General features: G+C 57.8%; 3 protein-coding genes across 10 annotated transcripts in view; 1 reads left to right on the plus strand and 2 right to left on the minus strand.

The window, feature by feature from the left end:
* Positions 1 to 5786, plus strand: part of ANKS3 (ankyrin repeat and sterile alpha motif domain containing 3) — a 28310-nt gene extending 22524 nt beyond the window's left edge. Inside the window, exons 7-15 of one of the 2 annotated variants that reach the window (XM_065892678.1) lie at positions 253 to 362; positions 636 to 803; positions 2938 to 3062; positions 3528 to 3669; positions 4030 to 4202; positions 4513 to 4598; positions 5064 to 5147; positions 5253 to 5343; positions 5438 to 5786. In XM_065892678.1, the coding sequence (XP_065748750.1) occupies positions 253 to 362; positions 636 to 803; positions 2938 to 3062; positions 3528 to 3669; positions 4030 to 4202; positions 4513 to 4598; positions 5064 to 5147; positions 5253 to 5332 (968 nt within the window). In that variant the 3' untranslated portion in view covers positions 5333 to 5343; positions 5438 to 5786. Of the gene's footprint in view, positions 1 to 252; positions 363 to 635; positions 804 to 2937; positions 3063 to 3527; positions 3670 to 4029; positions 4203 to 4512; positions 4599 to 5063; positions 5148 to 5252; positions 5344 to 5437 lie in introns of those variants that run through there. The other variant, XM_065892677.1, reaches the window with a different exon arrangement.
* A 348-nt stretch (positions 5787 to 6134) lies between these two features.
* NUDT16L1 (nudix hydrolase 16 like 1) lies at positions 6135 to 8709 on the minus strand. Of its 4 annotated transcripts, XM_065892634.1 has the most exons (4): positions 8541 to 8709; positions 8200 to 8460; positions 7237 to 7459; positions 6135 to 6304 (listed from the first exon to the last, which is right to left on the minus strand). In XM_065892634.1, the coding sequence occupies exons 1-3, from the start codon at positions 8691 to 8693 to the stop codon at positions 7238 to 7240; spliced, it is 636 nt and encodes a 211-aa protein (XP_065748706.1). In that variant the 5' UTR covers positions 8694 to 8709; the 3' UTR covers positions 6135 to 6304; position 7237. The 4 variants fall into 4 exon arrangements, with proteins under 4 accessions (XP_065748706.1, XP_065748707.1, XP_065748708.1 ...); XM_065892635.1 differs by lacking the exon at positions 6135 to 6304 and having other exon boundaries at positions 7238 to 7459; positions 8200 to 8454; positions 8541 to 8693; XM_065892636.1 differs by lacking the exon at positions 6135 to 6304 and having other exon boundaries at positions 7238 to 7339; positions 8541 to 8693.
* Positions 8710 to 12890: 4181 nt separating this feature from the next.
* Positions 12891 to 27761, minus strand: part of MGRN1 (mahogunin ring finger 1) — a 52161-nt gene continuing 37290 nt past the window's right edge. Inside the window, exons 10-17 of one of the 4 annotated variants that reach the window (XM_065891996.1) lie at positions 26897 to 27056; positions 23230 to 23339; positions 20815 to 20880; positions 19140 to 19366; positions 18479 to 18578; positions 18120 to 18165; positions 16657 to 16755; positions 12891 to 13003 (exon numbers count right to left, since the gene is read on the minus strand). In XM_065891996.1, coding sequence (XP_065748068.1) covers positions 12891 to 13003; positions 16657 to 16755; positions 18120 to 18165; positions 18479 to 18578; positions 19140 to 19366; positions 20815 to 20880; positions 23230 to 23339; positions 26897 to 27056 — 921 coding nt within the window. Of the gene's footprint in view, positions 13004 to 14500; positions 14542 to 16656; positions 16756 to 18119; positions 18166 to 18478; positions 18579 to 19139; positions 19367 to 20814; positions 20881 to 23229; positions 23340 to 26896; positions 27057 to 27761 lie in introns of those variants that run through there. The other 3 variants (XM_065891998.1, XM_065891997.1, XM_065891999.1) reach the window with 3 other exon arrangements.

Genomic DNA, 27761 nt, shown 5'->3' on the forward strand with positions numbered 1-27761 from the left:
CAGCTGTTTACCGAGTGTCCTGTGTGCCAAGCACTGGCTAGATGCTTGCATTTATCGGTGAACAGAGCAGACAAACCCTGCCGAGCCTAGAGAGGAAGGGCCTGGCCCGGCAGTCGGCGTGAAGCAGAAGCAAACAGTGAACGATTGGAGGGGCCGGGGAGCGCTGTGGCTGAAGCCGCTCGGGGACAGGGCTCTGGGGAGTCGCCATGGGCGAGGCCTGTGGTCAGGCGTCCTCGTCTTCGCCATTGTCAGAAGAGCACGCCTTCTGTGCCCACCTCGGGGCCGCGCGGAGCAGCAGCAGCAGTGAGGGCCTGGCCCGGGCCCCGGAACTCAGCAGCGAGGCCTCCCTGGAGAGCAACGAGGTGACCCTCCCCCCCCTCCCCCTCCCCCGGCATCGTGGGGGCTGCCTAGCAGTTCACCTGAGGTGAGCGTGTCCATGCAGTGCCACGGGGGCCGCCACCGGGGAGGCCTCTGGCAGGCGGGGGAGTTACGGGAAGTTTGAGACCTTCCCCACCGTGAGGGGAGCATGCAGAGGAAGCCGCATACACTGGCGGTGGGGCAGGGAGCAGAGCTTGGATGCAGCATGTCAGCTGCCAGCCCCCGCAGTTGCTTTAAACACACACCTCTCACCACAGGATTCGGATCATGCGCGGAAAAGCTCGGTTCGCAAACAAACTAAAAGCTACGTGAAGACCAAGAATCGTTACAGCAGCAGCGACAGCCAGTGGCCTCCTGGCACCGGAACTTCCTGTGCCCCAAGATTGATCCCCCAGACTGACAGGTCCCCCTACTCAGGACCCCAGGTAAGACCGTGGGGCTTCTTGTGATTTGTGAGGCATTTATTTGTACTTCCCATGGGGCCGGCACTGTTGAGAGAAAAGAGTGGGGTGGTTTTCTCCACACGACCTAGAAAGCTACTCGGGCTGAGAGGATTCCTAATGGTGAGAGGAGCCAGTTGCCGGGCTTCTGTTCATTCCTTTCCATGGAGGGATCCGTCTCTCCCCCTGGTTTCCATGCTCAGCTCAGCCTCCCTGAGCCTGGGGAGGAGAAACACAGGACCAGCATCACAGAGCTGCTTTCAGGTGACAGTGACAAGCTGCATGGGAAGCAGAGGCAAAGTGGCACTTAGTCGGGACTTAATGAGAACTTAATTGCTGCCTTTCTCATCGTGGCTGCTCTGACTGGGCAGTTTGTCCAGGATTACAGGTACAACAGCAGCGCCACTGCCTAGTGTGTTCTCCCACCCTCTGCGGGCATAAGTGGTACAGAGGTGGAAGAGAGGTCAGCATTTGCCATTTATTAAAGGCACAGTTCTGCTCTTCACTAAAAGCCTGTGATTTTGCTGGTTTCTCCTCGCAGCCCCTCTGGCGTGCCTGTGTTCCCAGGCTCGGTGAGCTGCTGACCTCTCCATACCTTAAACACATGCCAATTGGAGCCTTTAAATCAGCTTCTGTAAATATGTTCCAAGATTTGGTGTATGTGCTTGGCAGAGGAGCCAGTGGGGCGAAGCTACCTGCTTCTGGGTCGGGGTTTCCTACGTAGCAGAGCAGCTCTGTCACTGCCATCTCCTGAAAGTCAGCCCTTGACCCAGGGTTTGTAAAACAGAAACAAAAAAAGGAATAAAATATGTTCCAAGAGCTAAAGGAAACCATGTCTAAATACAGAATATCAATAAAGTGATAGAAATAAAAATGAACCAAATAGAAATTCTGGAACTGAAAGTACAATAACTGAGATGAAAATTTTACTAGAGGGGCTTAACAGCAGGTTTGAGCACACAGAAGAGAGAACCAGAAGACTTAACATAGATCACTTGAGGTTATCCAATCCGATAAAGAAGAATGAGGAAAAATGAACAGAAACCTGTGAGACACCAGCGAGTGTAACAGCGTGCACGTAATGGTGTTCCTGGGGAGGAGGGAGGGAAAAGTAGAAAAAATGTTTTAAAATAGCCAAATCTTATCAGGGGAAACGAAAAGACTGCCGTCCACTGCACAGTCCGTGGGGCCAAGGCAGAAGAAATCCTGGAGAAACATCTAAAGGTGCGAGAATGCAAGTTAAGAAAAAATAATCTCTCAGATACTGGAAATTTTGATTTGGGGATCCAAGAACACGTCGATCTGGGGATCAAACACCAGGCATTGGTACCTACAGCCTGGACCTCTACGTGGTGCTGGGGAGGCCAGGTTTCAGCATCGCAGACAAGAAGTGCAGGGCAGGCTGCGTCGTGACCAAACACAGAATTAGCAAAGAGGAGGCTCGGCACTGGTTCCATGGGATCATCCTTCCTGGCAAATAAATTCCCATTTCTATCCAAAAGGCCAAAAAAAAAGTTTTCAGTGAAAGAAAAAAAAGGCCAAATCTTCTCAGATTTGATCAAAAAATGAATCTGTACATCCAAGAAGCTGAATGAGCTCTAAGTTTGTTAAATTCAGAGCCACACCTGGACACATCACAATCAGAGTGTCACTAAACAAAGAATCTTGGAGCAAGAGACAAGTGACTCAGCACGTACAACGGGATCTCCAGACAATTAACAGCGTATTTCTCATCAGAAACCACAGGGACCAGAAGACACGGACGACATGTTAACCAACAGTGCGACGTCCAGCAAAGACTGTCCCCCAGAGTGAAGGAAAAATGAAGAGTCCCGGGTCAGCAGAGACCGAGAAGAGCTGCTGCTGCAGACCTGCCACAGGGTGTGCTTCCTGCTGCAGTGAAGACACTGGTCCAGAGACGCCCTGCCTGCCCTGCCTGAGGACACACAGGGGGCAGCCCAGGCTCTCTGCCGAACTTGGGAGTCAGCAGAGCTCAGGCCAGGCCAGGTGCTCAGCAGGAGCAAGGCAGCTCTGTGTGCAGCACAGGGCTTTCCCTGTCTCCACGTCTTCGTGGCCTGCCTGTCCTCTGTCTCACCTGCCCTGGCTCCTCACCCTCTAGGACCTCGCCACACTGCTGGAGCAGATTGGCTGCCTCAAATACCTGCAGGTGTTTGAGGAGCAGGACGTGGACCTCCGCATCTTTTTGACCCTCACTGAGAGCGACCTGAAGGAAATCGGCATCACGTGAGTCCCAGGGCCTCTGTGGCTACGATGTCCAGGAACCAGCTGAGGTGCAGCTCCCAGCATTTGGGTGGAGACCCTTCATGTCCAGTGGCCGGCTTTCTCCCTGCTGTCAGCTGTCCACTCCTGCAGCTGCTCCCAGCTCAGGTGCAGGCAGCCTGGGTCCCGAGGCCCCGAGCTGGCCCGGCAGACACTGCTGTGCTCAGGGCACCCTGACATTTTCCACTGTCCACCTTTGAGAGCATCCCTAGCAGCCCCAGCTCCCTGTCCAGTGAAAGCAGCAGCCAGGCAGGGTGGGAAGGTCACGACTCCTTACGATTCTTTCTGTCTTCTGTCCCAGGATCCTGGGGGCTACTCTCCCCCTTCAAAGCTGGGATCTTTCTAGCAGACAGTCTTGGTAGAAGGACAGCCCATGGAACCTCCACATAGAGCGGGTGCTGATCCGTGTCCTCTCACTCCCTGCTGTAGGTTGTTTGGGCCCAAGAGAAAGATGACCTCTGCCATCGCCCGCTGGCACAGCAGCGCCCGCCCCCCCAGTGATGCCTTGGAGCTGGCCTACGCCGACCGGCTTGAAGCCGAGATGCAGGAGCTTGCCATCCAGCTGCACAAAGTAAGTAGAGAGCTGGGGCAGGGGATGTGCAGAGAAGGACACAGAGTGGAGACAGACGCCCAGAATCAGCGGAGAGCAACAGCCAGGGCGGGTGACAGGATAGCAAGGCCAGGAAGCATCATGGCTCGGATGCAGTGGGGCGCACAGGAGGGAGAAAGGGTGTCAGCAGCGCACACCACCGGGCTTGCAGGAAGGGGCCCAGGCCTGGGGGGCTCCAAGGTGGAGACAGGTCCCCCCAGGCCAGGAGAGGAGGCGGCAGTCTGACGGCAGAGATGGAACCTGGGGTGGGGGAACCCTGCCCGAGTGGTCATTCCCCACCCCCGAACCAGCCTGCTGCACCTGCTGCCTCTCCCGCTGCAGCGCTGTGAGGAGGTGGAGGCCATGCGGGGCCTGGTGTCACAGGAACAGGAGCTGCGGGCCGTGGTGGAGAGCTGCCTCCTGGAACAGGACGGCGCCCGCAAGGACGTCCACGCACAGTTGCAGGAGACCTGGGCCCTGGCCCGGGACGCTGCGCTTGTCCTGGACCAGCTGCAGTAAGTGGGTGTCCGAGCTGCCCCCGGGCCCGGGCCAGGCCAAGTCACTGTTTCCTCCAGATTCTTCCAAGAATGGGTTGTTTTCAGGGCCTCCTGGAGTCACCGCCACCCCAATTTCATCTGGCTGTCCCTCCTTGCAGGGCAGACCAGGCAGCAGAGGGGCCCCGTGTGGGTCTTTTCTCTGCCCGGGCCGCACAGGCACAGGCTGGCAGGGTGCACAGGGCAGAGCCCCGCCTCACACTCTGGGAGAAGGGTGTCTGCGATCACCTGGCCTCTCCCCTCACCAGAGATTGGTTCTCGTGTCCGGCAGAGCCTGTCAAGCTGAGCTGTCCGCCCGAGTGCAGCAGGATGAATCCCCACTCGAGGCCATGCTGGGCCCAGGCCTCCCCACAGCTGGTAAGGAGAGCAGTGTCCTGGACCCAGAACAGGTAGACAAGAGGGCAGGGACACCTCCCCAGGCTGGGTTTTACCACTTGTCTCAGTGCAGTTATCACACTGACACCACCCCACCCCAGATCCTCTCACATGCCCAAGCCCATGTCCTCACTGTCCCTCCAGGTGGCCTTTGGGCCATGGCTGCCTCCACTGTCCAAGACCTCAAGTGACTTCTGCAGCCCCTGGCTGGGCCCCCCGCAGGGCATAGCCCAGGAGTAGGCAGGGGCCCTCACACACATTCCTGGGGCTGAGCCCTGACCGGCCGTCAGCGCTTTGCTCCACAAGTGGGAGGAGAACACTGATATAATGAGGGGGACGTATGGCACCAAAGGTTGGGGGAGGGGCGTCCCCTGGTCGCAGTGGCTCAGGATGGAGGCAGGGCCTGCGAGCACAGACCCCAGGCCTACTCAGCTCTCTGCCCTGCAGACTCCAAAGGCTGGCAGGCCGCCTTGCAGGCCCTGAGCCTCCCTCAGCTGTCGGGAGCCCTGGAGGATCGAGTCCGGGAGATGGGTGAGTCCAGGGGGCCGGACAGCCCACCAGCCCTCAAGGTCATCCATTCCTGTGTCCTCGAGCCCTCCAGACTGCGAAGCAGTAACCGTCTGCCCCCGTTCTCAGGGCGAGTGCTGTGCTTAGTGACCCAGAGCCTGGAGAAGCTGCAAGTGCTGAACGGGAAGGAGAACTGGCGGGAGCCTTAGGCAAGGGGACGGTAAGTGTCTGTCCGTCCAGGACCTCGGCCCCAAAAGCAGGGCAGCTGTGCAGCCGAGCGAGCGCCCCCCTCAGTCTTCCCTTTCCCTTCTCAGAATCTGACGTGGGGTGACTGATCCACCCTGAAGCTGTGTGCCCAGAGGACAGGAGGCCAGCGAGCGGGCAGCTGCAGTGGCCAGGGCCAGAGGATCGGGCCCCAGGAGCAGCTGGCAGACAGGACGGGGCTGTGGCCGGTGCGAGGGCAGCAAGGCCCGCACTGAGGCAAGACGAGGGTCTCTTATCCAGACCCGGGAGTGGGGCCCAGAGCAGGCAGGGCCTTGGGGAGAGCGTGTCCCCACATACCACAGGCGCCACACTGAGGTTCGCCCAGACAGGTGAGGACTGGGGCGGGGTGCCTGGGCAGCATATGTCATTTGCTGGAAAATAAAGTTTAAGATTGGTTGGTAAGGGGTTCAGTTCTGGTCCCATGGCCTGAGGTACTGGCTGATAAACCACAGCAAGAGGAAAGCTGTGCCAGGGCCCTCGCCCAGAGCACCATGCTCAGGGCAGGACCAACTGGGTGATCCCTGCTGCCCCATCCCTCTGTTGCCTGTAGCTAGGGCCACCTTTGCATCAGAACCCCCATGATTCTACAAAGCTACCTGGAGAGCGAAGCAGGCCCCAGAAATAAGAGAGGAGCAAGTACAGGTGTTTTATTTACAGAGCAGAGTGTCCTTGCCCACATGTGCCAGCCACTTCGTCGAGGCTCTAAGATGGGACACCCAGGCTGGGCCGGGAGCATTGCTTTCCTTACCAGGCCGGCGCTGTGGAAACTGTGAGCTTCACTGAGGAGTCTTTCCAGACGTAGGGCCATAGGAGACCGCCAGTGGTGACCTTCCTGTCCTGTGGTGGCTCTGCTGTTGTCATTGTGCACGCTTGGCCAGTGCTGCCAGACTGCTTCCTGGAGGTGCCTGCAGGCTGTGCTGGGAACAGAGAGGGGAGGCTCTCAAAGGAAGCAGCAGTGGGCTCAGCCCAGGCGCCACCAGAGCCACCAGGATCAGGGAGAGGTGTCACACTGTCGGTCTCAGTGAAGAAACCACCAGACCAGGCCCATGGCCCAGAAGAGTCCATGGCTGGCAGTGCCACAGTCAACATGGGGAGGTGGCTGGCACCCCCACCTGGAAGGGGAGGCCTGCATCAGCTCCACCTGAATGGTACCCAGAGCCCCGCTCTTATGCCCGGCCCCTGCCCTCAGGTCCCTGGGTGGCGGGGAAGGGGACACCCTCGTGCATCCACCCCTAGGCCTGTAGCCAGGACTGAAGAACACACAGAACAGCGGAGGCACAACTTTACTGTCCTTCCTCCAGCAGCTCCCTGTACACCTGGGCCCCACGGCCCTGACTGTTCGCAGGGACAGGGCCCAAGACAGAGCAGGTAAAGCTGCTTTGAAAACTCACCACAAATAAAGCTAACAACCAAAATTCACAACATAACCTCCTATCCTGGGCTGGCGTTTCTCCAGACCCTGGGGCTGGCTCGGGGCAGGACGCAGGATGGAGTCAACCCAAAGTTGGCCTCCACAAGAACAAAAGTGCCACGAGAACAAAGCAACTTCTCCAGGGTCCAAGTGCATGTGCACTTATCCACTGAGGCCATCAGGAAACACCTGGGGCTCCACCAGCCCAGGACACGCACGCAGAGAGCTCATTTTAGAGTGGGTGCACCCAGGCCACCACCCAGTAACTGCTCTGGGCAGTGGAGAAGAGGAGGTGCCCACTCCCCAACACAGTCGGAATGGGTCAAGCACAGAACATGCTAGAAGACACACTCCCACAATGAGGCTGGAGGGCCCAGCCTCAGCCCACGGGTACAGAGAGCCAGCGGGAGGGCGACAGACACAAGGCACAGGAGCAACCTCAGGAGGAAGATGGGAGCAGCTTCTCTAGGGCCTTCTTCTGCTTTTCTGTGGCCGCAGCCAAAGCTTCAGCCAGCTTTTCCTCGGGCATCATGTTGAGCACCTTGAGAGCAAAGAGGAGCTGGTACTTGGCTGTGCTGATGAAAGCGTTGCTCAGGAAGTTGGGAAAGCCACCGACTCGGTCCTTCTGGGTGTACAGTGGGACGCGCACGAGCCCCAGCACCTGCATGGAGAGGAGACCAGGATTGGGACCAGGCCCCCACACGGATGGCATGGCCTTGGCAGGAGGGGCTTGTGAGCAGCTAGGCCACGGGAAGGACAGCCAGGTTGCCAAGGACGTAATGGGAGACCCAGCTAGGGTTGGGTGAGGTAGAAGCCAGCCAGCTCCCTTGGTGCGGTGCAGCCCCTCTCTTCCCCAAGCAAGTTTCAAGGCCATCCCCATGCACATCCCACTCTCAAGTCCCAGCCCTCATCCACTAGCAGGAAGCCCCACAGTCCACACCCCCATGCTCCCTCTTTCACCTGGTGAATCCCAAACACCTCAAGTGCCACTCCCAGTCTTCCAGACTATAAAACCCAGAAGTAGAGCCTTCATCCCTCACACCATGAGATTCCCGCCCATGAACCCAGACCTACAAGATCTCCTTTTTACTCTGCAGTTTCACACCTCCCGAAGCAGGCACCGCCCCTTCCCATCCTCCCACCGATCCCACTCCCCACTCCCAGGATTGGCAATGGCAGGCAGCAAGGCAGATGGAACACAGCCCCGAGGGAGCCCCAGCCCCGGCCCCCCTCCCACCCTACCCGACCCCTGGTCCCTCTCCCCACCCCGAAGCTGGAGACAGCGACACCCTCCCAAACTGTCCAGGGGACCCTCAGGGGGACGTGTTACCCATCGGTGCCTTCCGCGGGGCCAGAGCCAAACCCCGGGGCGGGGGGCGGGGCCCGAGCAGCGGCCCCCACCTCCAGGCCGTGATCCCGCGAGTGCACCGCGCTGATCTCCACAGCATGCAGCTGCTCCAGCGTCAGCTGCCGCGCGTACAGGTGCGCCACGACGCGGTGCGGGCCCTCGGTCAGGTGCGAGCTCAAGTAGTCGGCCTCCGTGAGGCGCAGGCAGCCCAGGCCCAGGCCCAGCACCCGATTCAGTCCGTCCTCCAGCGACCAGAAGCGCCGGTCCACGAAGCCCCCGGGGAAGCCCAGCAGTCCGTCGAAGCGCATCTGCATCTGCAAGGGAGCGCCGGGTCACGGGCGCAGGTCCGAGTGGCGTCCCGTACCCGCCCGCCCGTGTCCTCCCGCGTCCTCACCAGCACCGAGAAGCGCATGGGGATGCGGCCGAAGAGTTGCCCGGGGTTTGCGGCGTACAGCATGGCGTGGCACGAGTGGCTCCAGCCCGGCCCCAGACGCATCGCCTCCACCCGGCTGATCTGCTTCAGCTCCGGAACCGCCGCCGCCGACATCTTGGCACTACCCACCGCGACCCGTGCACCGCCCTTACGTGCATGCGCGGGCCCGCCCCCGCCGCGCCCGAGCAATCAGCGGACAGCCCCGCCCCTGGGCCCCGCCCCTCCACCAATCGCTGACGCGCACCAGGACAGAGCCCGTCACGGCTCTCCGACGCTCCGTTGCGGGGCGGAAGGGGCGGGCACAAAAGGAATGGCTGCGGGCGCCCCAGCCGTCACCCAATAGCCGCGCACCCCGGGCGGGCCCCGCCCACGGTCCTCGAAAACCACAGAGCCCAGGATGCAACGCGACAGCCGAGCTCGCAGGAGTGGAGCGCGGACTTCGGGTCCTCGGGCGCGCGGCGCTTGCGGGGTGGGGACGGTGCTTGCGGAGTCAGGGTTCAGACTACCCGCCCCGAAGAGGGCAGGAGAAGCCCCAGCGATCTCTTTGCCCTCGGCCCTCCCCCAGCGCCTGCCTGGGAGCACCACCCCGCGGGCTTCCCACCGCCAGCTCCAGGCCTGGCCGGCTCCAGCTTCTGGACGCGAGGGCGCCTCCTGCTTCCCCCAAGGGGCTCAGCTGAGCCCTGGGATCAGAGGACACAACCCTCCCCTGCACGCACGCCAGCCCCATCGTTCTGCAGCCGGCTAAGCACTGGAATCCAAGGTCACTGCTGGTCTGCCTGACTAGAAGAGCAGGAAAGCAGAGTCTGGCAAAGCTCCAACTGCCCTCACAGTACAAGTCCACACCCAGCACTGAACTGGGTGCATGGTGAGGAGTTCTGGGGCTCCCTAAGCCCAGCCTGCTGGGGCAGAAGTGATTTAAATCCCGGGGCAGGGAGCTTCCCAGCCCAGAGCACCAAGTACCCTGCCTGTCAGACACCATAGCCAGGTACTGTTGGAGGAAATAAGGTCTCCCCCACTTTATTCCGAGGAGGAACCTGGGGCTCAGATGAATGGGACTTGCCTGAGGGCACCCAGCAGTTTGTGAGAGCCAGGATCCCACCCAAGATTCCCACTGCCTCCTACCCAGTGTACACAACAGAAAACCGTGAAGCTTCAGCAAAAGGGGGCCTGAGTTACTTACCAGGTGTCTGTACTGGAGAAGGAAGTTGCTAGGGCTCTGAAGCGTCAGAAACAGCCATCAGAGGGACAGTAGCGGGGCTCCCCTGGATCCTATGGTGCCACTCGCTCCACCAGCTGGCCCAAGCTCCATTTTTCTCCCACCGTGGACATGGATTTGCTGAGGGAAGGCACCACAGCCTGTGCTCACAGGATGGGTGCCATGGCACAGCCTCAGGAAAGCCATGCAGCCGAGGGCAAGTTCTGTGCCCTGACCGGGGCTGAGAAGGAGAAGGGCAGAGGGCAGGCGAGGGTTGGCAGGATTCGCCAGAAACTCATTCACGTTGGGTCCTCGGTGGTGTTCTGTCAGACGTGGGGAGTAAGGACCCAAAGAGAGAGGCTCTCCCCTACCATGGCCCTCTGCCAGGGGTCAGGGCTCAGGTGGGGCAGCCACAGCTGGCAAGGGGAAGCCAGATTCCAGGGCAGGTAACCGTGTCTGAAGGGGAGAGATTATCAAGGGGAAGGGCCAATTCAGGGAGGACCCCACCTCCAGGCCGCAGACATTAAGAAAGGAAGTGGGTTGGTTTGGGGGCAGTGTGGAGGGAGATCCAGTGCAGGCCATGCAAGAACCCATGTGACACTGAGCGCCCTTCTCCCACACTGGGACCATGCCAGACCCAGGCACAACTGAGGGTGGCAAGCCTTCCTTGGGGCAGGGACAGGCTGCCTGAGTCAGAGGGGACCAGAGGAGTCTACTTGGAACTGTGTCTACAAAGGAGCCAGGCCCCTGCTGGTGGGTGGTGGTTCAGGCAGTGCTGCAGTGGGTGTTCTGGAGCCCCAGCCTTTCCCTACGGGGAGGCTGCTCGCTGGGTAGGGGAGCGCAGACCAAGCAGAGGGCCCTGGCTGGGCTCCAGCATCCTGGCAGCCAAACCTGCCCCTCCAATCCATTCCCCACATGACAGCTGGAGAAAGTTGCTCCCTTGCTTAGAAGCCTCTGACTAAAACTACCCCACAAGGTGTCTGCACCCCACACCCCCAACTCTGATGCTTCAGCCACTTGCTGGACACACTTGGTCCACTCCTGCCTCTGGGCCTTTGCACTTGCTGGGCCGCCTGCCTGGGGTGCGCTTCTGCGGAGAGCTCCTTGGCAGCATTCAAGGCTCAGCTGAAATATCTCCTCAGAGAAGCCCTCCCCAGCCACAGGTTAAATCAACTCCATCTCGTGACCCGCTGACTCTTCTTAACAGTAACCAGACCTGAGAAAACTTGGATTACTTGCGTGGTGTCTCACTGACTAGAACACAGGCTCCAGGGGCCTTGCCCATTTTGACTTCTGGCAGAGCAGGCACTCAGTTCACGGCGGTGGGATGAATCAACTCGCTGAAGCAACTTGCACACCTGGAGGCTTTGGGCTCTGCCACCTGCTCAGGAGGCAGAGCCAAGTCCCAAGGGTCCCTCCTTTGCTCCAACCCAACAATCAGCACGATGATGACCGAAAGAGTAATAACAGCAGCCCTCACGCCCTCCTGGAAGTTGTAGTTCGCGGACATCTTATACATGAGGGAACAGAGGCTGCAGCCACAAGTTGGCACCTGCACTGCTGTGAGGGCGTCAGAGCTGCCACCAGCTACTCAGCTGTCCTGCCTCCCAAGAAACCTCAAGAAGCCTCAGTCCTGCGGTGCTGTGCACGGAGGAAGGAGCGGGTGGGATATTGCTGCATGATTTTATTACTATAAATAGACAGTAAAAACGAACGAAAACTAGCCAATCAGAGTACATCAAATGGTAGCACACGCAAGTACAAGACAGGCCAGTCTGCACCCTGTCCTTCAGAGTTACTGGCACAATATCGATGGCGAGAGGCCGGGGTGCTGGCCGTGAGAGGAGAGGGCTGAGGAGAGGGACACGGCCGCCCTGCCTGTGTGTGTGTGCGTCGGCATGCGTGCACCCATGAACACATGGTGGGTGGGAGGGGAGGGGAGGCAGGGAGCCAAGGGGCCAGGGCAGGCTGCCCCAAGCGTGGCCTCTGTTCACAGGCTCAACCGGAGGGAAAAGGAGTCATCCACGCCCGACTGCCCCACTCAACAGAGCCTCAGGCTGTGCAGCCGGCCGCCCCAGAACCGTCCTTCCCAGGGCAGCTCCACAGGAAGCGGGACGCGCTCCCGCTTGCAAGGAAAGTAAGTGTCTGCACCCGGGAGCTGCAGACCCACCCACTGGGCTCAAGGTCCTGCTGGGGAAGCTCTCACCCGGGGGCACCAAGGCCAAGCGTCCCCTCTGCCTTTCTGTTACCCAGAAAGTTTATCTTTAAAAAAAGATGAGGTCACCTCAGATGGGACCCTCATCCCCTGGCAGGTCCCACCACATGAGTCCCAGACAGAACAAATCAAAGAGAAACGCTAAGTGGCATCTACCTGGTGAAGAGGGAGCGGAGAAGCGGCTCAGGCCCTCCCGGGGCAGGTGGGCAGCAGCGCCACCGGCCAAGTGGAGCCCCCCACCCGGAGGGCCTGATGACATGAGCTAGGCCGCCTCCGAGAAGGTGTGGGGCTCAGAGAAGGGCCCCTGGACACAACCGCTGTTAATGGCCAGACCCAGGCCTGGCCTGACTGCCTAGCCGCCCGGGGAGGGGGGCGGGGGGCAAACTGTGGGAGGTGGTCCCACAGGGCCGCGTGGGGGGGGGAGGGTACACGCATATGGGGAGGGGACAGGCACTGTTTCCTTCATTGACTGACACTCGGACCCCACTTCCTTTCCTCCCACAAGGCCCCCGTGACGTTTCCTGTGAAGACTGCACTCTGTTGGGTTCTCGGGCATTGACGGGCCCCCTACAGACTTGGGGGCTGGGTGAGGCCCATCCAGGCTGCACGTGGGTGATCAGCCCATAGGACGTCTGGGAGGAACCCCAGAGCTCAGCGCCCAGGAAAGAAAGCCGCCATCCTTCATCCTGTACCATTTATAAATACATCGACCGTAGAAAAAGGGGGTTGTCAGAGAGGAAGGTCAACTGTGCTCTTCAATCAAGGGTCACATGGTCCCTCGGAGCCAGTGACCACACAGAGCGTGCAGACTGGAGAGGCCAGGGGTCACGCTGGAGTCCGGGCAGCCCCTCGGCCAAGTCTGGGGAGCTGAGGGCTCCATGCTGCCAGCCTGGCCACGCTCTCAGAGTGGGGTCAGCTCAGCGGCCCCAGGGTCAGGACTGGGGCCACCAAGTGGAGGCCGGGGGGGCCCGGCGGTGTGGAGGCTGCGGGGCGTCTCCATGGAGGTGGACCATCCTGCAGGCGGGAAACAGGGAGGAGGGTCACGTTCGGCTGAGCTGCCCCGCCTCACCGCTCCCTTCGCCCACCAGGCTCCGGGTCCCCACCAGCTGCCCCGCTGTGTGTCTGCGGCAGAGCACACAGAGGGCCCAGTGACCCCAGCCCCCGCCTTGGAACAGAAGGCAATGGGGCACCTTGGCTGCCAGCCCCCAGGTGCCCCGCCTGTGCCTGCTCCGTGCTTCCTGGGCTCCGACAGGCCACTGAATTTGGCTGGAACTCGGTCACCCCCGGTGGAGGGGTGCCTAGAGCAGCCCCAGGAGCCCCTGCCTGCCCTCCTTGGAGGCTGTTCCCGCCATCCCCACATGGTGCCTCCAGGATGCCGTGAGGGGCTCCGTCCCTGGCTCAGGCCACCCCCAGGCGCTGGTGCAGAGGGAGCTGCACACCTCTCAGGGCCGTGCCCATCCGCACAAGGAGCCCCGGGGTGGATTCAATGGCAAACCCAGAAGCCCCCTGCGACAGACTTCGGGGACTCGGTGAGGGACAGTTTTCTTAGGAGCCGTGGCTTCACGTGGGAAGCCAGCTCTGCCACACAGCACACAGGACAAATACAATTCCTAGCAGCCGGGTCTGACCCGTTTCCTACTTCCGGAAGTTTTACCTAAGTGGCAACACTCAACATCTCCCACGGATGAGAATACAAGTGTCAGGTCCTATTTCAGCAGAGAGTAAGATTCGTCACAAGGAATGATCAAGGAAGATGAGAAAGGTCTGTGGGGGAAGGCAGTGGGTGGATGGACCCCGCAGCCTGGGTCCAGGACGGCTGACCGGGAGGAGGGCTGCGTCCCACAAGGCTGACACAGCACGCGGTGCAACCCCACCCACACTCGTCTGGAAACCCTGGGCCACCGAAGGAGCCAGGTTCTCTATCTCCAGACTTGCTGGTGAGGCTGCTGTCACCTGAGGGAGGGGCAGGGGCCCCAGCGCGTCCCCTCCCAGTGGTGCTCGCAGAACTGTCTTCTGTAAAACGTCTGTTTGGGTCGCCCAGGGAGAGGGCACCTCCCTGTTAGGTGGGGAGACCACTTCACGCAGCTGCCTCACAGACTGACATCAGGGCATGTTGGTGTTCCAGAAGGTTCCAGAGGTGGGTGGGGGAACAGGCTAGTTGTCAGCGACGGGAGGGTCTCAGCTAGGGCTGAGTCACTGATCCCGGGACCCTGAAGGCTGCAAGAGCCTGAATGGGCTGCCTGGTCCAGATGGGAAATCCTCTGGTTCCAAAAGCCAGCATCAGACCCCGCAGGACCACCTCTCAGGGGCACCTCTGCCTTGGTGTTTGGAGCACTCTGGATTCTGAATCCAGGGCCCCGGAGAAGACACGGCTGTGGAAGGGGCCCGGAAAATGGGAAGGAACCCCTAGCGGGAGCAGGAGAGGAAGGGTGGCTGGGGCCCTCTCTCCAGCGCCCTGCCAAGGCCGCCCGCAGAGCCCCCGCCCCGCGTGCGAAGGCGTCACGTACCAGCTTACTTCTCTAAACCACCGGAGCAGGAGCCGGGCCCCAGGGCTGCGCAGAGGAGGAGAGAGATGGAAGCTCGGTTAGCAAAGCGCTCAGAGGGACCGGCACGTTCCAGGGCAGAGGCACTGGCTTTATGACAAGGTGCCAGGGTGGGGGTGGGATATGATGGAAATAAATGCCACACAAACCGATGTGCTGACACAAAAGAGACACGTGCTGAAAACGCTTCCTTAGAAACAGCACTGGGCCCAGTGCTAATGAAGAGGAACCCAGCCCAGGGAAGGATGCAGGTAGCTGTGTCAGGGCTGGAGGCTGGGCACAGCGGAGCCCAGAAAGGGCCCCCACCCTGCAGGGCTGCTGGGATGCCGGACATCTAGGATTTCTCCATTTTATGGATTTGCCCCCATCTCCTTTCTTCCTATCTACGGGATACACTAAGATTCACTGAATCACGCTCCATCCAGCCAGAGAACGCGGTGCTGTTAAAAAGAATGGAGATCCCTGCGTGTGTGCATTCTTAAACACACACACTGATGTGGAAGATGTGTAGGGTCTCTGCTAAGCAAAAAAGCCCAGAGAGAACAGAGGAAGAGGCGTGGGAATGGACGACTCAGAGGTGTGTGTGTCCACGAGGACCCCTGCCTGCCCCCCAGGTACAAGCAGCCATGCTTGTGAGGAGGGGGTACAGGACACCCACGTGCAGCCTCCTCTCTGCTCTGGCATTGAGAACCAGCCCCACCCTGCTGTCCAGTCAGGCCCCACAGCCAGCTTTTTGGCCTCTGTGGCCTCTCCTCTACCACCTCCAAAGCCGACTGCCTCGACCCCCAGTGTGGACCTAAAGAAGGCCCGAGACATGCGCTGGGGGGTCCAGAGAGCCAGAGGTCCCGCTCTCACCCGTGGGCTGGGCCAGCTGGCTGTGGCCTGTCCTGAGCTCCTGGACACTCCGTGGGCCACTCGAGGCGTGGGAAGTGAGGGGTGGCACTGCAGAGGCTGCGTGCACTCAGGGTGCCCTCAACCACACCCAGGGGCTGCCTGCAGGGTCAGGACTCACTCAGGGCTCTAGGAAGCTGAGTCCCTCTCCTGACCGCCCCTCAGCCCCCAACCAGGTTTTCATCCTCATGATATACTAAGTCCTCTGGAATCCTGTGTTAATCTAAGTTCCAAGACACAGCTTTCACCCAGGGGTTCCTTTAGGTAGGCCCGTGTGTGTCAACGAACCAACTAGTGCCCTCCTTCCTCACACCTGGGGACCCGCTGTCCTCTAACCACACCCTCTGTCTGCACAGGCCGCTGCTCGTCCAGAAGCCCAGGAACAAGAGGCCCTTCCAGACCAAAGCACATCACAGTTCCCCCAATGCCCAGGCCAGGGGACCAGGCAGTGGTGGCTCCCAAGACAGGTAGGGGTGAGGAGAAGGGGCTTCCCAGCCATGAGGAAGCAGCCAGGCTCTGAGGGCAACGTGGCTTTTTATCTTGATTCCGGAAACCTCAGGTGGTGTCCCAGCAGGCCTGGGCACAAGCATCTGAGAGACCCCAACTCCCGTCCCGTCTTTGGAGCCCAGGACTTGAACCTGAGGATCTTGACCCAGAGGAGCAGAGAGCAGAGCTAAGGCCACAGGGCCCTAGGTGGGGGCCTGGGAAGGGGTGCGAGGAGACGCAAGACCCCTTCCTGCTGCCCTTGGGCCTCGCTGGCACCTAGTGCCCCAGCCTGTGTCCCTTGCCCTGGCCTGGACGTGCTGCTTCACCCGGGACCAGGGAGCCTGTGAGCCCCAGGCCAGTGGTGGAGCCTGTTGGCCCTCGCCAGGCCTGCAGCCAGCGGGGAGGTTTCCGTCTTCAGCTGCCTGGGCAGAGGCCCGGCTGCTGGGGCACCCAGCACAGCCCAGGGATGAAGGAAGACAGCAGTGGCAGTGGGACCAGATTTGCCCGCCTGGCCTTAAACAAGAAGCCTTTTCTGCCTTCCTGAGGCTGAGCTGGCTCCGGGATGAAAAGGGGCCTCAGGCACAGGCTCTGCCCCAAAGAACCAGGGGCTGCTCGGTGACTGTGTAATCCGGGCCTGGCCGTGCTTTGGGGGTCAATGGAAGGAGCGTGCGCTCAGAGCCAGGGATGGGGAAGTGGGCTTCCCCCAGGCCTGGCAGGCTCCCAGCGCCACTGGCCGAGTGCCGTTACCTGGCAGGTAGATGTCTGCAGCTGCGCTGGGCTGGCCTCGGCTGCAGGGCTCGGGGCTGCCGTCCTGCAGGACGTTCTCGATAGACGGCACTCGGCTCCCTGCAGAGGAAAGGGCAGGTTGGGGACCGGCAGGCAGGAGTCTGGGACCCCAGACCCCACCCTGGGGCCCAGACCCCACCCTTGACTCCCCCTCTGCTCTCCCAGGACCCAGAGGTAGATGTCTATTTTCTTTCTCTTTCCTTTTCTCCTACCACCCAGCGTGGGGCTTTATTTTGTTTTTATCATAAAAACATCACAGACCCACATTTAAAAGACAACATGGAATGGTAATAGATCTGTCTCCTATCTTCCTGGACAGGCAGGTGGGTGCTCAGCCCTCTGACCCCCAGGCCCGCAGCAGGGAGCTCACATGAGGGGGAACAGGGGGGTGTCCTCTCTCTCACACATCAGTTCTCAGCCCGGGACCTGCACTGTGCTTGTGGGGGCATCCCCTCAGGCAGAAGAGGGACCTGGATCCTGTGACAGGGCCTCCGGAGGGCACCCAGTCCTGGCACATGCTACGTGCAGGTGGGAAGGAGCCACAGCCATGGAAGGTGGGGAAGCTTAGGCCTGAGAGGCAGAGGGACCTGGCCCTGCACGCCGGGTGGGAAGTGACAACACCATGCTCCTGGGGGACACCTTAACCCTGGCACCATGCCCAGGCCCAAGGCCCTGCCCAGCGGCCTACAGGCAGACATGGGTCACCCAGCGCAGCACTGGCCAGGGGCCACCCAGCAGGGAGGGGGTCACAGCGCCAGGGTGGCTGCAGGTTGCTCTGGGGGCCTTGACCACACTTTGGCCACCCCCTGCCTCTGTCATTCTCAACTAAAGGGCCTTGGGCCTCCTCCGACACCAACCCTGAGCCTCAGTCTCCTCATCTGTCTGACACGGGGAGGAAAGACCAGGACTGCAGAGGAACAGCGTCTTCCCACCTCCCGTCACCTCCCCACTCACAGCCAGTGCCGGCAGCGGCGCTGGGACTGGACCCCAGGGGGCTGCCAAGTGCTAAACCTCTGCTCAGGAGGGGCACCAGGCCCCTTACACAGGGAACACGCCGGGGAGGGGCCTGGCTGAGCTGTGCACCCACCGGCCATCGGCTACCCCAGGCCTGGGCAAGGCCCAGAGACCCCGGTGGGACCCTGCCCTGGAGGGAGGGGCACAGCCCAAGCCCAGGAGCATGGAGCACCGACCATGGGCAGAATGATCCAGGCGGGAAGAAAAAGGGCTGCTATCACTAAATGGACGGATAAGGAGGGAAAACCAGGAGCGGCCCAGGGCTGTCCTCCATGAGACCGTGTAGGAACCAAAGTGTGTGGTCCCAGGAGGGCAACTAACACAGCTTGGAGGAACCTCCGGAAGAGACCTGGAGGCCCCGCTTCCTGCCGGGCAGGGAGCACCAGGGCCTCAGGGAGGAGAGGGCTCACCTTGCTTTAGTGATGAAGTCTCGTCAACCTCCTCCGTTATAAAGCTCTAGGAAACAAAGGAAAAACATGCCTGGACCCTGGTGCTGACAGCTGGGCACCAGGCTGCAGGTGGCCGGGGAGGACACAGGGTGAGTCAGGTCCAGGACAGGCGGCGCCTTTGGGTGTGTCACACACAGCTCCTCCTACGGCCCTCACTGGACTCCACCCAACAGCACCCACCCGACAGATGAGGAAACGAAATGGAGGCTGGGGGAAGTCACAGCAGCCAAGGTCAACAAGCGAGTGAGGGAGTGGTGGAGCGTGGGGATGGAAGGACAAATGGCAATGGCATGCCTGAGGAGGGCGGGCAGGGGCCTCACCTCGGGGGAGCTGCTCAGCGCCACCCCTGCCCCGCTCGGCGGGGGCGGGGCCTCCGAATCATCCTCTTCATGGATGGGGGACGATGGGGACCGCAGGGTGCTGGGGACAGAGTGGGCGGAGGACAGAGGATGAGCAACGCCAACCCCACCCAAGCCAACGCCCCAGCTGGGCCAGCAAATGTGTGCTAGGCCTGGGGAGTAGGTGGCCCTCCACCTGCAGCCTGCACACGGCGCTGTGTGCAGGGGACAGGGGAACCGCGATGGTATAGGCTTGGGGTGAGGGCTGAGCAACAGCAGGAGAGACCCACGTGTCCTTTTGTATCTTTGGAGTTGTTTTGTCACACGTATAAGGCGCAGGGGCTGTGGGAGTTTTATAGAACCTGTGCCTTCTTTATACTTTTCTAGAAAACCAGCACACGTCTGAGCAAAGACTAAACACAGCAGGGCTGCTCGCTGGCACCTCCAAGTGTCCAAAGGACCAGGACTGACCCTTGCCCAGCCCCTGGGCATGTGGCCCTCGAAAGTCCCTTACATCAGTGATGACGATCCTGTAATCGCCAAGCAAGGCCAGGGCTGGCTCGTGGGGCACAAACAAGGTGGATGAGGTGTACCTGGAGGGTCCCGCACACCTTCCCCAGGGGGCTGCTGGCGGTGGTCTCACCTGTCGGGGGATTTGCTCCTCAGCTTGCCCTTCTGGAGGCTGCTTTCCATGATCCGATCGATCCCAGCAAGTGGACAACTCGCTTGGGACAAGCCGTCTGAGACGCCTGAATAGGTGATCTCTTCATAAAGGGGGGCCGAGGGGATGGCTGGGGAGGCGGCCCGAAGGCCGTTGAGCGCCTCGAGCAGGGAGATGGGCTCGTAGCCAGGCGGGATGCTGTCGGAGCTCTGCAGGGACAGGAGCAGGTGAGGGACGGGCCGGCCAGGCACCCTGCCCACTGCCCATGGGCCACAGAGCCCCAGACGCCGGCCTGGTGCCCCAGGGATGGTCTGCTCCCCAGAGCCTGCTCTCTGACCATCTCCTGTCCACTCCACCTTCCAGAGACTCATATCCCCCTCCCTCAGAGGGGCGCCAAGAACTCCAGAGCAGCATCGGACACCCCTGCCCAGGGCGCCCTCGGCCATCAGCTGCAGCTGCAGCCCAGGACACCCAAGTGGCCCACTCGGTGCCCAGGATGGAGGAAGAGAGGGCCTTGGCCAGCCCCTACCTGGCTTTCTGCTCCTGCCTGGTGGGCGCAGAGAGTGAGAGAGGTGTTAGTGAGAGGAGGGGGCAGGGGCAGGGGCAGGAGGGGAGCAAAGCCATGGCAGAGGCAGGAGAAGCCGGTGGGAGTGTGGCCTAGGCCAGGAGGACCTGCCCGACACGGGGACCCAGCCTAGAGATCCTCCTTGGGCCAGACAAGCAACTGCAGGGCTGATATGGGCTCCGGGGAGTCTAACAGGCACCTCCACAGGACCAGTCTCACCCTCTCTGGGAGTAGATCCAATCAATAGGCTGAGTCTTGCTTTAGGGTTAAAGGCAAAGGGAGATGTTAGGCCTCCCAAGCCGGGGGGTTGGGCAGCCGCCTGCCCTCACTCTCGTGGACAAGGTGAAGGGCAACGCTCTCTACATGGGACTCCTGCCTGCCCGGCTGACCTGTGAGAAGGAAGGGAGCTGCCCTTCAGGGAGGTGACAGAGTGACCCCTAGGGACCAGGGGGAGGCAGAGGAGCCAGGTGGTACTCTCTGTCCTCGAAGCACCTCCTGGGTTCCCTGGGACCACGGTGCCTGCATTTGTCCCAAGCCACCCCTTGCCCCTCGAAACAGGGAGAAAACCTCTCTGTCTAGGCTGACCCTCAGTGACCCCAACCCTCTACCATTTTCCAAAGGGGCCCGGGGCTCAGCGGAGGCCCCAGGCAGAGGCCCGGCCCAGCCGCCACATGCTGTCTGCTCCCTGAGATGCAGGAAAAACGTGAGAAATACAAGTGTTGGCCCGCAGAGCAGGGGTGCAGGGGGAGCAAGCACGAGGGACGTTTGCAACAAGAGCGGCAGCCTTAGTTCCGCCTCCGTCATTCCACTGCCAGCAAGAAAAAAAAGGGAAACAGGGCATCAGGAGACCACGGGCAGAAGCAGAGCTGGCGAGAAGGGGCGCCCGGGGCTTTCTGCCGACAGACCTTGAGCTTTGCTTCTTCCACAAAACTCCCTTCCTGGGCAGGGACGCCGGGACTGGGGAGAGTGGATTTGACAGATTAAATGAACAGAACACGTTAGCCTGGGGTGAAAGTGACTTCCCATTCTTGTCACTGGTACAATAATCAGGGCACAGGGCAAAGACGTAGCCACAGGGCCAAACACACTTACTGTTTCCCTTTTAGGTTTCTTGCTGGCCAGTGAGGCAGGGTGCGACTTTGATTTTTTAAAGGGACACTGTCAAGATAAAAATCATAGATTTTACCGCTGCCACCCCCCATGCGGCGCTGGAGCTGGCTGGCTGGGGTCTCCCTGGTCTGCTGGTCTCCAGGTGTGCCATGAGCCAGCGCTTCGCAAATTCTACGTGCATGTAAATCGTGGGGACCTGGCCGAGCATGGGTTCTGCCTTGGGCCTGGGTTGGCTGCGCCTGCACATCCTTGCAGCTCTGGAAGAGCCCATCCCCGTCTGCAGCGGCCACTCATGGTCTGGGTCACCCTGAGCAGCAGGTCCTGGCCAGGGCAGGTGTTGACAGTGGCCAAGCACTCCCCACAAGCAGGCCTGGCTGGGCACAGGGAAGGGACCTGGAGGTCCCAGCACAGCGTCATTGACTCATCGCCAAGTCTAACTCCTAAAGGTGGGGCTAAAGCCCCCGATGACCCCCACTCTGCAGCGATCTTAACAGACTCACTGGAGGAAATGCCCAATTTGGACTCTAGTACTACGTGGAAATTGCTCGTGCAGGGAATGTGGCAGAGAACAAGGGCCACTTAATTGGGACTGTAACCTCCAGAGAGGAAGGCGGTGGCCCTCTGGAGTGTGAGCTTACCATCCAAGCTCCAGGCTGCCCTGCACTGTGGGAGGCACTTCAGCTCTCAGGACAAGAAGGATAAACATGGGAGGATCCCGCCTGACCCTCAGATGCCAGGGCAGAAACCCGGAGAGGCGACAATAAAAACCCACCACCTGAGCCCACCCTCCGTGGAATAGCAAAGCTCCTTTCTCGGGGTCAGGAACAACTCAGTACTGTTTTTATCTCCACCAAAAACATGGTGCTGGAGAAAGTACTCGCTGTTCTGAAAACAAGTCCACTGTTAAAGGGCTGAGGGCCTGGTTTCAGAGCCGGAAGCCCTGATGCCTATGGGCCTCACAGGCTAAACAGTGTGGCTGGCCCGGGAGAAGTGGGGTGACGGGCACCCCAACCTGAGGGGCAGCCTTGCTCCTGATCCAGCAGCAAGACCACACCTTCAGATTTTGAAAGAGAAGCCAGAAATCTGAGTCTTAAGGAAAATTCCTAGACTTAAACATTGGCCCAATTTTCAGAAATGCTGGGCTGAGCACATCACACCTGCTGGCCTGGGGCAGGGGCCCTCTGTGGGTGCCAATCCAGAGGGCTTTGGCTCTTTTTCCTTTTTGTTTTTACTTTTTTTAAAAATAAATTTATTTATTTATTTTTGGCTGCTTTGGGTCTTTGTTGCTGTGTGTGGGCTTTCTCTAGTTGTGGTGAGCAGGGGCTCTTCGTTGTGGTGCGTGGGCTTCTCATGGCGGTGGCTTCTCTTGTTGCAGAGCATGGGCTCTAGGCACCCGGGCTTTAGGAATTGTGGCTCGTGGGCTCTAGAGTGCAGGCTCAGTAGTTGTGGCGCACGGGCTTAGTTGCTCCACAGCATGTGGGATCTTCCCAGACCAGGGCTTGAACCCGTGTCCCCTGCATTGGCAGGCGGATTCTTAACCACTGCACCACCAGGGAAGCCCGCTTTTTCCTTTTTAGAGAGCTGGCAGGGCCTCTAAGAATCACTGGATCCAAACAACCTCAATTGAGAGCCCAGAAAATAGGTTCACTGGCTGACGATGCTCAAAGCCAGCTGGGACCCAGGAGCCAGGAGCCGGGCCTACCCCTGTCCGTCCTCGGTCCTTCTGCCCGACCTGCCCACCTCAGCGACCCCCTAAACCCCACCCTGTCTGTGTGTCTCTCCACATCTCTTTCTGTGTCTCCCTGTCTGCCCATCTCTCAGCATCTCCCTTCTGAACCTCATCCCCATCTGTCTCTCTCTCTCTCTCTCTCCGTATCTGTCTCTCCATGTCTCTGCATTTCTGTGTCTCTCCCTCCCCATCTCTGTCTCTGCCCACCTCTCTCTCAAGGTCACCTTGGTGGAGCAGAGGTGACGACACCACGACCCTTCAGACTCAGCGAAGGGTCACCTGCATCTTAGGCTCTTGCTATTGGCAAAAGCAACGCCATCCGGCAGCCAGAGCTCACTGGGCCCAGCCTGGATCACCCACGCATCTTCACAGCTGCCCGTCAGGACCAGGCAGGTGAGCCAGAGGCCCAGAGAGCTGGCAGGCAGGGGTGCTGGCCAGATAGTCTGGGTCCTGGCCTGGCACCACCCTGAGGGCAGAGCCTGGGCAGCCTCCTCCTGGCCACACCTCCAGGGCTTCCTGACCTACTGGCTCCCACCAGACCAGCCCCACCAGGAGCCAGGCACTGTCCTAACATGAAGGCGGGCCCTGCACAGTAGGCAGGGGCTTCCTCCAGGCCCCTCCTGTCTCTACCCCCACACCCTCCAATGCAGGAAGGAAGAGGCACTTACAGAATGTTCATCGTGGTCCATGCTCTGGGCCAAAACGGGGCTGAAGGAGATGGGGGACAGGGCTCCTGGCTTCTTCCTCACTGCCCGGATCTGCAGAAGGGCCCGGAAAGCTGTGGTGGAAGGACAGGGTCATGTGAGGCAAGGGGCAGCACCACTGAGACCCTCCAAGTTTCGGGGACACTGACCACCCACCCACCCCGCAGCAATCCCAGGACAAGCCACGTTTCTGAGTTGAAGGCAGTATTTTTTTTTGACATCAGTTTCAGTAAAATTTTGAGGGGTATGTCTCCTCAGGCAAGGGAAACAAAAGCAAAAATAAACAAATGGGACTATATCACACTAAAAAGCTTTTGCACAGCAAAAGAAACTATCAACAAAATGAAAGTCCACCTACTGAATGGGAGAAGATATTTGCAAACAATATATCTGATAAAGGGTTAAAATCCAAAATATTCAAAGAACTCATACAACTCAACATCAAAACAAACAACCCAATTAAAAAATGGGCAGAGGGGCTTCCCTGATGGCGCAGTGGTTAAGAATTTGCCTGCCAATGCAGGTGATATGAGTTCGAGCCCTGGTCCGGGAAGATCCCACATGCTGCGGAGCAACTAAGCCCGTGCGCCACAACTACTGAGCCTGCACTCTAGAACCCGTGAGCCACAACTACTGAAGCCCGCGCGCCTAGAGCCCGTGCTCCGCAACAAGAGAAGCCACCGCAATGAGAAGCCCAAGCACGGCAATGAAGAGCAGTCCCCGTTTGCTGCAACTAGAGAAAAGCCCGCACGCAGCAACGAAGACCCAACACATACAAAAATAAATAAATTTATTACAAAAAAAAAAGATAGATGCACCCCCTATGTTCTCTACAGCATTATTTACAATAGCTAAGATATGGAATCAACCAAAGTGCCCATGAACAGACAAATGGATAATAAAGATGGGGTGTATATACAATGGACTATTGTATATGTATATACACCATAAAAAAAGAATAAAATCTTGTCATTTGCAACAACATGGATGGACCTAGAGAGTATTATGCTAAATGAAGTAAGTCAGATAAAGACAAATACTGTATGTTTTCACATACATGTGGAATCTAAAAAACAAAATAAATGAACAAACATAACAAAACAGAAACAAGAGTTATAGATACAGAGAACAAACATCTGGCTACCAGATGAGAGTGGGTGGGGAGAGGAAGAAATAGGTGAGGGAGATGAAGAGGTACAAACTTCCAGCTGCAAAATAAATGTCATGGGTATGAAATGTACAGTGTGGGGAAATACAGTCAGTAGCTATGCAATATCTTTGTATGGTAACAGACGATAACTAGACTTACTGTAATGATCATTTTGAAATGTACAGAAAATAATTATTATGTTGTATAACAGGAACTAACACAGTGCTGTAGGTCAGTTACACTTCAAAAACAAACATACACACACATAGAAAGAGAGATCAGATTTGTGGTCACCAGAGGTGGGGAGGGGGGAGGGGGAATTAGATGAAGGCCGTCGAAAGGTACAAACTTCAAGTTACAAGATAAATAAGTACTAGGGATGTAACGTACAACATGATAACTATAATTAACGTTGCTGTGTGTTATACTTAAAAGTTGTTAAGGGAGAAAACCCTAAGAGTTCTCATCACACACACACAAAATTTTTTTTAATTTCTATCATTTCTTTATATCAGATGATGGATGTTCACTAAACTTATTGTGATATTCATTTCGTGATGTATGTAACTCAAATCATTATGCTGGGCTTCCCTGATGGTGCAGTGGTTGAGCGTCCACCTGCCGATGCAGGGGACACGGGTTCGTGCCCCTGTCCGGGAGGATCCCACATGCCGCGGAGCGGCTGCGCCCGTGAGCCATGGCCACTGAGCCTGCGCATCCGGAGCCTGTGCTCCGCAACGGGAGAGACCACAACAGTGAGAGGCCCGCGTACCGCAAAAAAAAAATCGTTATGCTATACATCTTAAACTTATACAGATCTGTATGTCAATTATATCTCAATAAAACTAGAAGAAATAAAAAATTTAAAAATAAGGTTAAAGGGAAAAAGAAAAAAGAACAGAAACAACATGAATAGATTCCTCCCGGTAGTAAGCCAGAAGCTCAAAGGAAGCACGCCACCTTCTTGGAATCAAATAGTAAGAATGATTTCCTGAAGACAGTAATTCTCAGATACAAGGAATTTTACTCAGTCAAATATAGTTGATGAAATAGATAACCACAATTATATTCTAGTTTTCAAATGCATAAAGAATTTGCTTTGTGAAAGTAAGTTGGTTGTGAAGTAAGAGTCCATGAGATATTAAAGAGTATTAACTTATTATTGAAAATGAAAATATGATTTAATTAGAACAAATGCCTTCAAAATGCCCTCCCTTTATCTCCTCTTACTGTATATACTAACAACGGAATACCTTTAACCTGGAATGCAATTCACTAAAAACAACTAAAGAAATCAAACTGAGAAACAAAGTAAAATAACATGTTACCAACAGAGACTCACTGAATCTAAGTTAGGTTTTTGAGTATGCTAAACACAGGGCAAAGAACACTTTATTACAAAGATCAATTTGCAGTAAAAAAAAAAGATAAACCTAAGCTTTGTTCTCTTGTCTTTTTCTGCCTTGGTGTGCAGCTTTCGGGATCTTGGTTCCCCAACTAGTGACGGAACCTGGGCCACGGCAGTGAAAGCCGGGAATCCTAACCACTAGGCCACCAGGGAACTCCCTAAGCTTTATTATTTTTAAAACACACTTTCTTTTTCTCCCCCAGGGTTTTCCAAGGCCATGTATATTGATTAATTGCTGTGAAGCATAATTTTAACGTAGCCATAGACTACTCAACAAAAGAGAGTTTTATAGTGAACAGTCATGAGCCTAAGAACTAAATGTAGCAATAAAGAGATATTTTCACACTTGGAGTTTTAAATCGACCAAGACATTATTTCTGAAAGTGACAGTAAATCTGACAGTCTTTGTCTATGCTAAAAAAAAAAAAGCTGTCATTTATCTCCTCAGAGAAAATGTCCTGCAGCTCCCATAGGAGGGTGCTCTTGACGCTCACACCCAGTCCCTGCCAGGACCAGCAGGAACCAGGCCCAGGACTGCTGACCCACCAGCAGGACCTACAACCTGAGAATGTTTACTCTCTATTGGAGGATGAATATTTTGTTCAGAATTAGGCCCAACATGACAACTTTTTTTTTTTAACGCCGTATGCGCCACTTGTGGGATCTCAGTTACCCGACCAGGGATCGAACCTGGGCCCTCAGCAGTGAAAGCGCAGAGTCCTAATCACTGGACCTCCAGGGAATTCCCCCAACGTGACAACTTTTGACTGAGAAAGTCCAGATGCTCAAGGAAACCAAATTTAACTCCTTGATCACTTACACCCACCACACTTTTTATTTTATTATAATTTTTTATCAAAATATTTCCCACATACTCTTTGAAATAAAGATCTGACTTGCTGATTGCTTCTGTGCAGCTCACCCCACACACTGCCCTGCAGCCCCTCCTGGATACTTGCCCTGCATCCGACTTCCCTGGAGGCAGACGGCGCCACCCCATCGCCACGGATGTCCCTGCCCACGTCTGCCACCGTGCCCGTCTCCCCGCCCGCCCGCCCGCCCGTCCCACTCACGCAGCCGGCAGATGGGGCAGTTGCTGGCCTGGTAGCGCAGCGTGTCGGCGCACGAGTTGCAGAGGCACAGGTGGCGGCAGGGCAGGATCAGCGTGTCCCGTAGGTCCGACAGGCACACCACACACTCGTTGCTGTTGTCGCTGTTCTCCTCGTCTGAGGGCTATGGGTACACCGAGGGTCCCAGGGTCAGTGGCTCCCGAGGCCAGAGGCCAGGGGCCTTCCTGTTCCCACTTCCCCTGGGGGCTGCGGTGGCAAAGGGAAGCCCCAGGGGCAGAGGAAGATCACCAAAGAGCAGGACGCCCACCTAGCCCAAGACACCTCCCCAAATCGAGAGATCTTGGGTCTCCTACTCCCCAGAACCAAAGAGGAAATGTGGGAAGACTCGCGTCTGCCAAGGCTGCCCATTTACTTGCTTAAAACAGCAACAACAAAAACAAGGCAACGGAGTTCCCGGGCAGTCCAATGGTTAGGACTCTGCTTTCTCTGCTGGGGCCTGGGCTCCATTCCTGGTCGGGGAACTAAGATCCCACAAGCTGCGCAGTGCGGCCCCCCCAAAATAAATCAGGCAAGTCTAACTTGTTGAAATGTTTTCCTTAAGTAATGGCACCTCCTGGAAAACAAAATTAACTTCTGGATCAAGAGGTAGCAACAGCCTAAAACAGGGATCAGCCAAGTCCAGCCTGCTGCCTGCTTCTGAAACAAAGTGTTACCGGAACACAGCCTTGCCCCTGTGTTTCTGTATGTCTGTGGCTGCTTCTGCACGATCCCGGCAGTGCTAGACAGATGAACAGAAGTGACAGATGCCATAGAGGTCGACAGCATTAACTACCAGGCCCTCTATGAGAAGTCAGATGACCTCTGATGC

The sequence above is a fragment of the Phocoena phocoena genome, chromosome 15, assembly GCF_963924675.1.
Source record: "Phocoena phocoena chromosome 15, mPhoPho1.1, whole genome shotgun sequence".
Taxonomy (NCBI): domain Eukaryota; kingdom Metazoa; phylum Chordata; class Mammalia; order Artiodactyla; family Phocoenidae; genus Phocoena; species Phocoena phocoena.